The sequence below is a fragment of the Lepisma saccharinum genome, chromosome 15, assembly GCF_977018435.1.
Source record: "Lepisma saccharinum chromosome 15, izLepSacc3.1, whole genome shotgun sequence".
Lineage (NCBI taxonomy): Eukaryota > Metazoa > Arthropoda > Insecta > Zygentoma > Lepismatidae > Lepisma > Lepisma saccharinum.
In genome coordinates this window covers 14375092-14390481 of record NC_139243.1, presented here as the reverse complement: position 1 = coordinate 14390481, position 15390 = coordinate 14375092, and the positions used below count along the sequence as shown (strand labels likewise).

General features: G+C 36.8%; 1 protein-coding gene across 1 annotated transcript in view; it reads left to right on the top strand.

Annotated features, from left to right (window-relative positions):
- Positions 1–15390, top strand: part of LOC145999123 (uncharacterized) — a 100648-nt gene that overhangs the window by 27461 nt on the left and 57797 nt on the right. Inside the window, exon 3 of the mRNA XM_083136059.1 lies at positions 4857–5371. Coding sequence (XP_082992185.1) covers positions 4857–5371 — 515 coding nt within the window. The remainder of the gene's footprint in view (positions 1–4856; positions 5372–15390) is intronic.

Genomic DNA, 15390 nt, shown 5'->3' with positions numbered 1-15390 from the left:
TCTGGCTTCTTGTGTATAAAATTGTTTTTATTACTCTATTCTCCTCAATGTGTTGAATAACAATGCATTTTTATGTATGTAAGTGGTGACCCTTTCCAAAGACATCCAATTACAACCTCGTTTACGCATAGCAGACTAACGAGGCTCTAGCAGTTGAACCTGCAGCCAGTATAATCCTCTGTAGGAATTGTGTTTTGTTTGCGATTGTTCTTCATCCACTCCATGATATCATCATTCATCCTCATCTTTGCAATTAACCAAAAGTGGTAGAAACATGAAGTAAAATAAATCTTTCATTCATTCATTTTTGTACGCAACATGGGCCTCATTGTAAACTATTGCAAATACATTCAGAATGAAATATCTATATATAAATAACCTGGACTAAATATTGCAATATTTAAAAATATCATTTAAAATTCAATGAAGTTACTTAAATTGCATGACGTGCCTAAATATTTTACCTAATATGTCTATGTCACTGCACTCATCATAATAAAATAGTAATAAAAGTCATACCTGGAATGGATAATAAAAATGCCATATTGCCATATTGAGTGTTCAATCTTCTAACAAGTGTCTTCACCAGGTACTTTGTAAAATGAGATAAGAAGGCTAACTTGGGGAATGACAAAAGCAGTCTTGTGTTAACACTTTCCTGATCGAGATCTTTGTTTAGAAGATCTAAACACTGAACTTTCTTTTTATGAACCACTCCCAGTATTAAGTAGAATTTTCAGCAAAAATGCCAGCTCAAACCAGGACACGGACCCAGGTCTCTGGCATACCGTGCCATTGCTCTACCACTGAGCTACCAAGCCGGCCTGATTTTTCTCTGTCATTGTTTTGCATGTGTGGAATTGTCTCTGCAAGTGCTACTGCAACAGGATCTGTCGTCTTTGAAACACTGTAGACGTTGCCTGGTTCCTCCCAGCATAGAGATGTAAATCCATTAAGATTAGGCATACACAGGAGATGTACTACGTAGAATTTTCAGCGGTGAAAATTCTATGTAGTACATCTCCTGTGTGTGACTAATCTTAATGCACTCCCAGTGTGTCTTGCATTTTATGTAACAAGATCAGATAGCATACAGTAGAACCCTAATTTCAAGTTCTTATTTTTATTTTTTTCCACCTTTTAAGTTCTGTACTCCTCTCCCCGAGGAATATTTATTCTAAGTTACACTGTAAATACAATAACTGTTATGCATTTTCTGACTTGAAGCACCATGAAAAGTTCAGATACAGCTCAGGCACAATAAACCAAAGATGTTATTGACCAATTAGTGTGTCTACCAGCACATGCTGTTTCTTATCCTATTAATACATCTGTTATATGAATAGCTGGCCTCTGTGGCAGAGTGGTTAGCACATCGTACTACGATGCCAGGACAGCATCACTCATTCCCATCTTTGCAATTAGCCAAAAGTGGCAGAAAAGTGAAGTAAAATGAATCAAATCAATCAAGTATTAAATGGATATTTTTGAACCTGTAAATGTAATTTCGACTAGTCATTTTTCTTGGGATTGCTGCACAGTGCCAGAGAAAGTTGTCTGTTGTGAAATATGTAAGGATCATTTAAAAAGAAGTGAATACATGCTTCTACCTGACTACTTATATTATTGTGGGGGATTAAATTAGTGCATAGTCTTTAGCCAAATGTAGAACATTTTGCCAAAAGTTCTGGTAATAATCTCATGCAGTCAGCAGAATCGTTTTTTCTAGAGATGGGACAGATACTCTTGGTATCAGCCCGATACAGGCATATTGGTTTATCGATAAAATTACCAATAATTTTACAGCATCCAGTGTTTCTATAAATATATAATAATGTATTGCAATATTCTGCCATTTTCTTATACCGTATTGGCCCGAATATAAGCTGCACCCTAAAATATGAAGGAGCGAAAATAAAAAAAGATGATGCCCAAATACAAGCCGACGGAAGAAAAGAAAATACCGGTAACCATTTGCCGGCAGATTCCCAGGCTTGATGATGCTTTCTTCTCCACACGATCGTTCATATTGGCGACAAACCTGTAGATCCACTTCAGTAGAAATTAATAAATGTATAAGCTTAGAAAAGAACGAACACAATCTTAATATTATCAAAGAGTACATTATCAAGAATGCGGACAGTCTTTACAGTGCTCAGTTAGAAACAACAATGCTATTATTGGATAACATTATGGTATCTACAATGTGGCCAGTTTCTACAATGCTATTGTTGCATTATTGTTACTCGAAATTAGAAATCGGCACATTTTTAACATATGATTTGATGAAATGTCATAATTTTGTTAAGTTCATGAATATGAGACTCATCCTAATTTTTCATAATTGAAATGTGGATAAAATGTGCAGCTTATATTCAGGCCAATACGGTAATTTTTATGGGATATAAACATACAATCTCCATGCCCTACTTTTGTTGAAAGTAAATCTCTCAATATGCAGTTTTTGCAGTGGGGTCATTCCATGCCAAATCAACAAAGTCCACAAACCCACCATCTCAGAATTTTACAAAACTTTACTATTTTGGTAGTCTTCATGAAGATATGAATTCCTGAGAACTTTGTAGGTTCCTGTGTGGCATAGTTATGGAGTTTGGGAGGGTCAAAAATGCAAAAAATTTTCGATATTCAGTCTGTGCCCGAGACTTTCATGGATAATTGCTCCTACCCTAAGTAACGTAGATAGCTGGTTGTGGTCTTGTTTGAAAGGACATGAAATAAACTTTCCAACGGTATATCACATCACTATATTTAGAATAAAATCATGTTTTTGGGTGCAGACGCGCACTACAGAAGCAGAAGGCAGACGCGAGACAAAATCACAATGATTTCCACCTATTTACAACTCATATTAAAAATGTGGCATTTGATTTCTTCATTTAATATTTTTCTACATACAGTGTTATCGAAAAGATATCAAAGTAGCACTGAGTTGTACATCGTCCATTCTGTAAACGGAAAAGTGGAAAGGACATTACCGTGAAAGTGGAAGGGCATTATGGCTGCCAGGTGCAGGGCCACAGTGAGTTGAAGCATGCACCTGTCACACCTTCCACCTCTCCCCTCCAACTCCACCTATTCTGCCAATTCAGACAACATCAGTAGGCGGATTTCAAGGCTGGAATGCTGCTCAAGGCAACATCTGCTGCCGATTAAGATGCAGCCATAGTCAAGGTGATGTGATCAGCATGAGGCTCTAGCCAGTGCCTCCCCCCTCCCCCAGCCTCACCAGAACCCCTTAGATTAGGTTGTGTGAACCCTGGAGCTGGGATGTTGCCTGAAAATTCCCACCTGAGATCACTCGCACTGGGAATCAACTACACTTTCTGTAAAAACAACCCATGCAGCCTTCTAACTAAGTCCCATAATTGCTATAGAGCATGGGTTCCCAGAGTACATTGTGCTGCACCATGGTGTACTGTAGCAGACAAAATATCAACTTTTACATCAGTGTGTGTGTTCATTGCAGCATCTGGTGTAGAAAAAATATTACTGAGGAGTCATGATACTGACTGAAAGTCTTCATACCAAGTAAATGCCAACAAATAAACAGTGCAGATGCAATCTTGTGTTGTGTGGTTATCTTCATTCAATGTTGAGGGGTGCCTTGGAACACTGAAGCAGCCTTGGTTTGTTTGTGGCTTCTAAGATGCACAATTAGGATAGTGTGCCACACGTCCTCTCACATGAGCATCTGCCAGCTTAGCACAGGGTAGAAACAATGAGATACCTCTGGGCACAGATCAGGGTGACTAACACTTCGAATATTTGTGGAAAGAAACAATAGATTTATCCCACTACGGAGGGTACAATTCATAATATATTCTTGAATAATTATGTACAGATATTAGATAACTTTGGAAATCTTTTCATACAATATTTTTCTTCTATTTTTATTTCTTATTAATTGTAGCCAATCTTCTTCTTTGGGCTTCTTCTTCTTGTAATCGTTGAGGCTTCTTCTTCTTATAATTGCTAAGGCTTTTTCTTCTTGTAATTAATAAGGCTTCTTCTTGTAATTAATAAGGCTTCTTCTTGTAATTAATAAGGCTTCTTCTTCTTGTAATTACTAAGGCTTCTTCTTCTTGTAATTACTAAGGCTTCTTTATCTTGTAATTACTAATTCTTCTTGTAATTACTAACGCTTCTTCTTCTTGTAATTATTACATATTGTGTATTTTTTCTTCTTTGGGCTTCTTTATCGATCTTATCCAAAGTGATGGAAATATTAAGAAAATCGATCTCCCAGACAAACAAAGAGAAAGGGATTAGTTAAAGATTGCCGCCTGGCCGGCGCTAACCTTAACTTGGAGCTGCAATAGATGCGCCTACCAAAATTGCTTGCGTGCCTGCCGTGAAATGGCGCTACACCTGGGAAAAACAACCCAAAATCTGCATGAAACTCTCAGTTCGTGGGAACCGAAATAGACCCAGAGTCGTAATTACAATTCGACTTCTTTACTTTTATATAATGATCACATATGCTATTACTAAATATTAATTATCACCTTATTTATATCCTGTTATTGTACTAAGTTCATTTATTTCTTTCATTATAATTAGTATTAATATCTACTATCATTATTTCACCACATCATCTCTTTGCTCCTTCTCCTTTCACAACGGCAGATGTCTCCTTGAGTGCTGCCATCTCTGGCCTACTTTCTAAACTGCTTTATGCATCATCAAACATAAGTGTCGTTCTTTTTGCATGCTGCCATCTATGATCCTCTACCTCAAACACCAACAATGCAGTTTGTGTATGTGACAAGTGATGTCTGTATTAATATTGCAAAGGCAATATCATAAAATTTATGTACCTTATGATTGTATTTCAGAAACATTCTGCATCCTCGTCTCGTGGTAGTGAAGAAACTGTGCCTGCTCCAGTATCTGATATGGGTTTCCCTCCTCCTGAAGTGAAAATAAAATCTGAAGCAGAAAGTATTGATCCATTAGTTTGTGAACAATTATCTCTGGAGAATGTTTGGCTTCCAGATGAGTCGTGTGTTAAGACTGAAACCGAATCAATCAAGGAGCCTCCTGATGTTGACATCTCTGTTGACAGCAAAACTTTAGTTGTTAAAGTTGAAAGTGCTTTATTTGATAAAGTTGAAAATGAGAGTGATGAAGGTTTGATGCATTTTGAAGGCACAAGTGAGGAAGATCCTAGTGGACAAAATGTTTCTGGAAGTGAAAGATTTTATCCATATGAATGTGAAGAATTTGTGGAGAAAGTGCCATCTGAGGATAGTGACAATGATGCATTAGTATTAGGTGATGATGAAGATAAGAAGAATAATGTAGTGGTCACCGAAGAGGTGGAAGGCCAAGGGACAGATCCTGGAGAAAGGTAGGTGAAGGAAATTTTAGTACAAGGATTGAAAGTGAACATGGCAGTACTAAAGTTCAAAATTGGACCTTATTACTTACGAGTTACAATGCAATTAATTTATTGAATATTGTCACCAATGCTACAGTGTTAGTGGGCTATTCCATACAAGATCATGCAGGCAGGGGTTATGGTTCTGATTGTTTTATGTTTTTTTTTCTCAAATTCTGTAGAAGAAAGACTAATTATAATTATCATAGAATTTTAGCAATAATTATCATATGAAATTTGTACCTTCCTTAAATTAATGAGCACTGTTTGATATCATTAGAAAAATAATATGTGAGTTGTGAAAATACCTTTCGCAATTATCCCCGGTTGATATTCTTTTTGATTGTTCAGGAATTTTCCATCAAATCTCAACCCCTTCTCCCTCTTTCACAGTGTTTCTTGTTTAAATTCTCCCAGTCCAGGCTCAGCCAGCATTACTGAGAAGTTTTCGATATTACCCTTTCATCATAAACCAGGAAGACAAAATTTTGTGAGATTTTTACACCATAATGTCAGCCTACCATTCCTAAGTTGATGTATAAAAGCTGACCTAAATTATTACTGTCATGTTCATTTACAGTCTGACATTTGAGGTTTCTTATGTGTTTTTATCTTGTTTGATGTGTGTAGCTTGAAAAGAGGGAATTGAATTTCCAAGGGTGACCGCAGTGCAGGGTTATCTAGGGGTAGTGGGTGGCAAGTCGTCAAGCAATCATCAGGACTGATATCACTACCGTAAACAGTGGATCATGTCTATTTGCAGTGGTGGCTGCTTAATACGTGCTATCATGCTATAGCATGTCACTCGATTTGCAAAAACTAAAAGGAAGAGACACACATTTCATAGATTTAAGAAGTTCAGTAAAACATTGAAGTGAAATGGGCAAAACTGTCATATGCAGGAAATCTATTTCTTCAAATTTACAGGAGAAAGTACTTACGGAATTGAGTTTCTGTGTAATTTTGGAAGTTCGTAGAAATGTTTTCTCGCATTTTTCAAACTATTTTGCCACTAAATCCAGGGTGGCGACAGACCTGGAAAACCGGGAAAAGTCAGGGAATTTGAGGTGTCAAAAAAAGTCAGGGAAATGTCAGGGAATTTCGTCTTCATTGACTTTTTAAATATTTTTTTTATTATTTATTTAAAGATATTGTTATGGAACTCTGCACGGGAACAGGAAATCTCGTTCTTAAGTTTCGGCCTCAACTTTTAGGCCCCTTTTATGCGCAACACAACCACGGCGACAGAAACCAGTAATGGCAGGAGGAGAGAGAGAGAGAAATTTCTCTTGCCCTGGCTTCTCGGCGGGAATTATAAATTCGAACACTCTTTGGAGGAAAATTGTTATAACTCCGACACTATGGGAGGAATCTACTTCGGATAACTTTTTTTTTCAGCTAAAACATCAGTGCATGCAACCGTGTAAAATTCAGAATGCCAAACCGAGGAAGGGGGTTTGGGGGGGCATGACACCTGAATTTCAATGGAAATAAACATAATAATCTGGAGTTTGCCCCTTCATCTCCCACTATTTTGGAGAGAAGCTGCAAACTTTAGTATTCTTTTCAAAGAATGGACATTTCTCAAGAGAATGAAACGTGTTTCATGTTCTTGGGTGCCATACAAGTTGAATAATAAGCCAAAATGTGATATATTTTTTTTCTGAAAAATAGGTAATTTGCATTTTTGGAGGAAAATTGTTATAACTCGGGCACTATGGGAGCAATCTACTTGGGATAACTTTTGTTTTTCAGCTAAAACATCAGCGCATGCAAGTGTACAATTCAGAATGCCAAACCGAAGAAGGGGGGGGGGGGATTTGGGGGCACAACCCCCAAATTTCAATGGAAAAACATAAAAATCTGGAGATTGCCCCCTCTTCTCCCGCTATTTTGGGGAGAAGGCGTGAACTTTAGTATTCTCTTCAAAGAATGGATGTTTCCAAAGAGATTGAAACATGTTTCATGTTCCTGGGTGCCATACAAGTTGAATAATGAGCCAAAATGTGAAACTCTGTTCGGAAATGTGGCATGGAGGTTGGTCATCAATATGAATTTCCCAGGATTGCTCCAGACCTGTGCCAGTCTCCACCCAAACATAAGAGTATGAAGGTCCAAAAAGCACATTCATTTCATAATCAGCACCATGATACCATATGGTATCATCGGGAGAGTAAAGGTTAAGCCTCTAAATATTACGTGGAAAATGCATTGAATTATCATTTTTTTCCTTGTTCGTATGGGAGTAGTAAGGGGACTTGTCAACAGATGGAGGGGATAAGAGTGGGTGGCGCCATCCGATAGTTGTCGGACGTCGTATAGTAAGGCATTTTGTTGGGAAAACTGAAGGAACATGGAAACAAATAGGCTCCATTGATACATTCGACTTTTGTCGAATATCGCCACCCAACAAGGTACCTCACTACAACATGCGACAGAAATTGCATGGACTGCTACATCCAACAAAAATCGCATGCATAAACAAGTAGAGCTTTAGACTGCAAATATGATGCCAGAATTTTATTACTCTTCTGGCTCACTTCACCTTATTTAATGTAGCAGTGCTTACGAAGGTTTTCTTTCATCATCCTGACGTATTACTGTTTTCGCAAAAGTTAACATACATTTACAATGACATTGCAATATTCTTAGATATCAAGAAGAATCCAACCAAATGGGATATATTATATTTAATAATATCACGAAAAAGTGAAACATAAATCTGCATTGGTGAATGTTATGAAAATTGGCAAGTGCATGCTCCCAACCTTTAATTTACTGCAACACTAGTATTGCAATGAAATTAACGCCACTCTCTGTCCTGTCTGTTTAAACTCGTGAGAGATGGTCATTAATCTCTCACTGAGTGAAGTTAATGTCCAATATTATGAAATAAAATACTAATAATAAATACGTAAATATTTTAATATCATATTTACTCAAATCATTTGATCATAAAAGAAAATCACTTTCTTGAAGAATTGACTTTTCTCTGCCAGCCCTGCTTAATTTTCACTTTCCATCTACTGATTTATATGAGGGGTGGCCAGAAAGTAATTTCTAAGTAGTAGGGACATTGATTTATCGCAAACGCGAAAACCGTGAAAAATGGTAATTGCTGCGAAGTTATGTTTAGGATGTCTAGACACATTTTTCGCCCATTCGAATATTGAAATAATGCGAATTGTTGGCATTTTTAGCGATTTTTTTTTAAAAGAAATGTCCTAAAACATACGAGGAGTGGCCAGAAAGTCTTTTCCGATTAGTTGGGACATTGATTTTTCACAAACGCCAAAACCATGAAAAATGGTAATTTGCTGCGAAGTTATGTGTAGGAATGTGCAGTGATGTCTGGACACATTTTTTGCCCTTTCGAAATATCGAAATAATGGAATTTGGCATAAAATGCAAATTGTTGGCGTTTTTAGTGATTTTTTTGTAAAGAAATGTCCTAAGATAACGAAAAATTCCATGAAATCCAACATTCTTAAATTTCTAGGCCATGTTTGTGTACATTGAACATGCAAGTTTTCCAACATTTTACTCAAGAGTAAACTATAGAGTTATACGTACATGGAATAATTCCGACAGCCACATTAAATCATGTATTTCCCATGATTTGTTCAACTTCTATCAAAACCATTTGCATCACAGAGCAAAGTAGCGGGGTTCTAATAGGAGAGCGAGTGCGTATCTACCGTCACTCGGGAGCCACATCTTCGTATTTGTCGCACGAGATATGTGTTGAATTACCAAGCTAAGTGCGCACTATCGGCATTTGTCGAGCGAGTAATAATGGAGCTGTCGTTAGGGCATCTGACTACTATGCGAGAGACCCGGGGTCGATCCCCTGCGGGGGAAAACCGGGATGTTTTCCACCTATTCAAACTGCTACGCCACCCACCCAGCATCATATGAAGCTGGTACCTTGAGGAAACTTTGAGGGATAAAGGTAGCCAGGAGCGTGGTGCTGATCACATCACCCCCACCTTCAGCCGTGATCAAGAAAGTGTGCGGCCCTAACTCCACACCCCTATACACCTTCATGGAAAAGTGCAGGGGGAGCACTTTACTGTTACTTCCTCAAAAATCTGTTCCATCATATCAAACTGTCACTAAAATACGTATACCATGTGACCTACAATTTAAAATAATAGTTTAAAAGCACAATGGAGTATTAAGTTTCGGTATATTTGCGAGATAAATGTTCTAAAACAAATACGCGAATTTTGGGAAATGTAACCCTAACAGGTAAAAAAAAAAAGATAATGCCAATTTTTGATGCCATAATATATCAGTATCTGTCTGAGATTGATTGATTTTAATTTTTTTGGTGCGTCGCCACTTATGGTCATTATGCACCCATCAGTATATACTGGGAAAATTCCATTATCTAAAATCCTTACCTTAAAATTAAAAAGGGGTATGGAAAATAACTTTACCAAAATAACTTTCAAAATATCAAACTCTCATGTGACTTACAATTTGAAACAGTAGTTTAAAAACACCATGAAGGTATAATTTCAGATATTTGCCAGAAAATGCGCTAAAATGAAAATGTGAATTTTTGGGAAAATAACACCATATAGTAAAAAATAAATAATACGAATATACACCAATTTGAAAAAAATAACAAAATATCAAGGTTCCTACCGATTAGGCATAAAGAAAGCATGAATATAAGTTGTAATTTATTTCATTAGTAACAGTGAGTCCTAACCTAATTTTCGGCATAATCACCATCGTTGTTCTGGCATTTGTCGTGGCATGACACTAAATTTTGAATGCCCATGATATATGTGTCTGACAGCAAAGACTGGAACTATCTCTACCGCAGTGTAGCTGTCAAATCCTTGTCCTGGCAGAAACCTCTTCAGTTAAACAAAGAGATGAAAGTCGGTACATGCAAGGCCAGGGCTGTACAGGGAGTGGTCCAAGATCTCTCACCTGAAGTGATGCAAAGGGCCCGCGTGTACTCAGCTGTATGGGGTTGTGCACATTCGATTGGCCTTCCGTGAATTGTCTGTACCATAGTGTGACCATACTATCACTCACGACGTCTGGTCTGCACATCTCACACGATTGCTGGTGGCTCTGTGTCAAATTCTGAGCGTAGGCTACATCGCAGTCGGTGGGAGACTGTATGAGAGCTACAATCTTTAACGTATAACTGTCCTAAAACGGCTGCATTGCAACTGTACCAGATTTCTCCTACATGCCACTTCTTCCTGCCTACATGTATGTGTATATATCTCTGACCACTAGTGCTGTGTATAGGCACCATTGGAGCTTTTTTCAGGATGCCCCTCGTAAATGAACTTTCAGAAGCTTTTATTATTAGTGTTCCTGTTTTAATGTGTGGTTAGCTAAATCAGGTACCTATACAATGCAATTATATAAATTCCTTGCGTTAAATTTCTAATACCTACATACCTTTTTCTTCAGCAATAATGGTATAACTGCATGTTGTCAGTTGCACCGTACTTCACTTGGATATACTGTACTGAAGCAGAAATCCCATTGATAATGTAAAGAAATATGACACTTTATTTTGTTCGATTCAATTGTTTCACTTATATGCAAGAGTTAAGTTGTTTGCTTTACAGAGAAGAGAGAAGTAGCTTTATGCATTGAAAAATGAGTCCGCACTCGTGGTTCTTGCAAGCAGAGGGTTCCAAATCTCAGTGGAAATATCAACATATAATACCGAGAATGTATAAGGAGACTGATAAATTACAAATTGCATTTCTTAATCATTCACTCTTCACTCTTGTCACATTTAGTCGTAACCTTAAAAATAATCAAGTATTTTATTTTAAACTTACTGCGTATGACAAAATACCGTAATCCTTCCCTAGCTTGTGAATTGTAATAATTTTCGAAATTCACTATTTTGCAATTTGAATTCAAATCATAGAGAATAGAGAAATTAAGTCAATTTCATAGAAGATAATATTGGTACTTAACAAAACCATACGTGGATCTGTGTGAGTTTATTATTTCCATTTGCAAAAACATCGATTTAGTTTAGTTTGTAATTGTCAGGGAAAAATGTAAATTTTGTCCTGGAAAACCTGGAAAAGTCAGGGAATTTCATTTCTGGTTGTTTGTAGCCACGTTGATGAATGTAAAAAAGTAGAGAATAAACGAGTTAGAGCAAGTTCCCGCATCTGGCAGTTTTACAGTGAAATGAAATTTCTCACATTAAGACGCTCAAAAATTTGCAGTGCGCTAGGTTTTTCCTGCATGCTGATAAGCTACAATGAATACCGGGCTATTGGCTTCATAGCACATTTTCGCCACCTCGCGGTGCACCTGAATGCCCCTCGGTTCTTGTGGGTGAAGTAGGGTCTCAGCCAATCAACTCGGGAAAACCATCTTCTAGCATTCTACCCAGATCCACAGCACGGTAAGTGTTCTAATCTCAGTATAAGAAGAAAGTTTGTGAATAACTTTACAGATTTTGACACAAAATTTTTCTTGCAGTTCATTGTCAACCAGTCATTCAGTCATTGTGAAGGATCAGTTGTGCTTTTTTATTTCAAGCAGTGATGTATGGGAGGTTAGGGGCAGGGAGTTGATGGGGGCTACATCCCATCTCTAGATATTTTCTAGATACTATCATAGGATTCAAAGTACACAGGTATAATTTCTGTTTAACTGAAATATACATAGTTTTTCTTGTATGTACGTATTGCTTGCATTATAGAATTATTTTCCTGTAGTTTACGGTTATTACAAGCATAAGAAAACAGTTTTTCTTTGTGACGTTTCAGGAGAACACATGCTCCTTTCATCAGACATTTATTTTCATTTTGACTAAAGATACAGTTATAACAATGGTTAGTAATTTTTAAACAAAAAGAATCCGTTATATAATGGATGTTGTCAATGTTACATTGTTGTAATATAGCAACTTAACAGTGAAAAAAGCATTCTGTTTTATTTTTATTTCAGATTTTTTAAATTATGAATCCCAAATATCATCAGGTAATTCAAATTCATCATTGTTTTCACAAAGTCTCTTGATGTTTTCTGGATTGGATTGGATTGGATTGATTTGGTATTTTAAGTCCACTTTATGCACAGTAAGGCTAATTGGGACTGGACCTACAGTTTAAAGTGGGATCCGAACCACTTGTGCCTCCACCGGGTATCGAACCCGGGACCCCTTGATTACAAGGCGACGACACTACCACTGTGCCATCGGGGAGGTCCTTTGATGTTTTCTGTTACATTAAATTTTAAAGATGGTGGCTTACTCCATTTGTGAAAAAGAAAACTCCATACTGGATCTACGTTACCATTTTCATTATTTAATTTATTCCAGTGTTCTTCTGCAATGAACGAAGCTTCCCAGACATTCAACTCTGTGTTTCCCGTTAATCTTTTTAAAACCCTTCTCTTTTTAATCAAATGCTTCTCTTGGATGATATGAGTTGACAAACCTGTTCTTGGGTTTAGATTTATAATGTCCAAATCGTGTTCGTGCCATCTTATTGCCATTTTCCTTGCTGTTTGTCCCACATAATCCTTTGAACATGAACAACTTATGTTATATATTCCTGTGGTTTCCACATCTGGTAGAGAGTTTCTCATTTTGAATTCATTAAATGTACATTCCAAACTTCTTGGTGATTTAAAAACAATTTTGAAATTAAAACTTCTAAAAATTTTTGCAATTTTATGTGAGAATCCCTTGTGGAATGGAATGCACACAAATTTCTTTTCAAGAGATTTTTCATGTTTGTCCGTATTTCTCTTTTCCTTTAGTTTTCTTGCGACTTGTTTTTTTTGATTTGGTGTGTAGTGTGAAAGCCATTTTCTTTTGCTATATTAAAAAGCCTTTCTTCTTCATTTTTGATATCCTCATTATTAGAACATAGTCTTTGTGCTCTCAGGAAAAAATTTAAAAATATGTTATCCATTGTTATACAGGAATATTCTGAGTTGGCATGGATGTATTTTTCCCCTGCTAATTTTTTCCTATGGACTGATGTTTGAATTGTTGAGTCAGTTGTCTTAATTTGCAGATCAAGGAAAGAAATTACATTGTTATTCATGGGTTCGCAAGTGAATTTTATGTGATGATGTGATTCATTTAACAATTTAAATACGTCCATGATGTGTTCTCATTTTTAGCAATAATTAGCACATCATCTACATATCTGATGTAGAGTTTGATATCCGCACCTATCGCATTAACAATTGGAGATTCTATGTAATGAAGGAAAATGCTGGAGATGATTCCGGATACTGGGTTTCCCATTGATAGACCATTACTTTGCTGATAGATTTTGTCATCAAATATAAAGTAATTGTAATTTGCACATACAGTAAACCATCGAACCATTTCCCATTATTCTACTGGGTTAACCTTCATCTCAATAAGCCATCTGTGTAATGCATCTGTGCAATACAATACTCATTATTCCAAACAATATTTTTTAGTTTCTGTTTCACTTCATATGCATTTTTAACACTGAATGGTGTTTGTTGTTTAATTATAGCAAGTCTTGCAACTAAATATTTGGATAGTTTGTATGCAGGATGTGTGAAAGTTGCAATGATGGGTCATATTGGAGTTCCCGGTTTGTGAGTTTTTGGTAGTCCAAAGGCAATTGGCAGGCTATGATATTTGGGATTCATAATTTAAAAAATCTGAAATAAAAATAAAACAGACTGCTTTTTTCACTGTTAAGTTGCTATATTACAACAATGTAACATTGACAACATCCATTATATAACGGATTCTTTTTGTTTAAAAATTACTAACCATTGTTATAACTGTATCTTTAGTCAAAATGAAAATAAATGTCTGATGAAAGGAGCGTGTGTTCTCCTGAAACGTCACAAGGAAAAACTGTTTTCTTATGCTTGTAATAACCGTAAACTACAGGAAAATAAAATGAAATATACATGTGTGAGAACTTCAGTATCATATTTCAACTTTTGGATATGTAAAAAGTAGACTGAACTGGTATAGCAGTGGTAGTATTGCCACCTTGTAATCAAGGGGACCTGGGTTTGATACTCGGTGGAGGCACATAGTGGTTCAGATCCCACTTTAAACTGTAGGTTCAGTACCGTTTAGCCTTACCGTGCAGAAAGTGGACTTACAACAACAACTCAATCAATCAAATAACTATTTTGAACATCTTTAAATTACGGAATTACCAAGTATGGCTGAATATCAGCAGCAGTTGGTGAGACAGGCCCTTAGCTAGAATTAATCTCCAGGAGCGGGCTCACGGGGTATCAGGAGGGGGGGCTTTGTAAACCAAGTCCAATTTTCAAAAGTTTAACAGTATTAACTGCAGGTAAATTATGGGTGTGTGTTTTTTTGGGGGGGTTATTAAGTTACATGAATTTTAGAAATATACAAATACTAAATTTTTTCCATATCTTTTAAAACATCGTTTTTTAAAGTGTTGACTGCTACTGACATCATCTCTCACCATACTACTTTTGATGATACAGATATTTATATCACACAAGAAAAAAATGCACAATATTCAATCATAGTGCCTACAATACATTCCACCCCCCCGGTGGAAGCAATGAAACTCCCCTTCATTTCCAAAACATGGGAGATGTTGACCTGCGATGCAGATGTGGAGCGAATTTGCATGATGACATCAAAGTCACAGATTTCTGTCTAAACGGGAAGTCGCAACAGGGACAGCAAACGTACAGATAAAGAAGCTGCCCTGTGAAAGAGCCTTCTAGAGCGTAGACAAAACAATCTTCAAAATACTTACCGATACTACTACTTATAAATAAGATGAACAAATGTATTAGCTGTTGTTCATCTTCTGTGAATTTATCCTTCACGAAAGTTGTGAGCAATTTTATATCTGCTGTCTACATTTTTACTCTTTATTGCAAAAAATTACAGAAAATAGTATTGCCTAATATCCAGGGGGCTGAAGGCTCACCCCCCCCCCCCCTGCCTGGCTACGGGCCTATGGTGAGAGCAATAGTGGTAC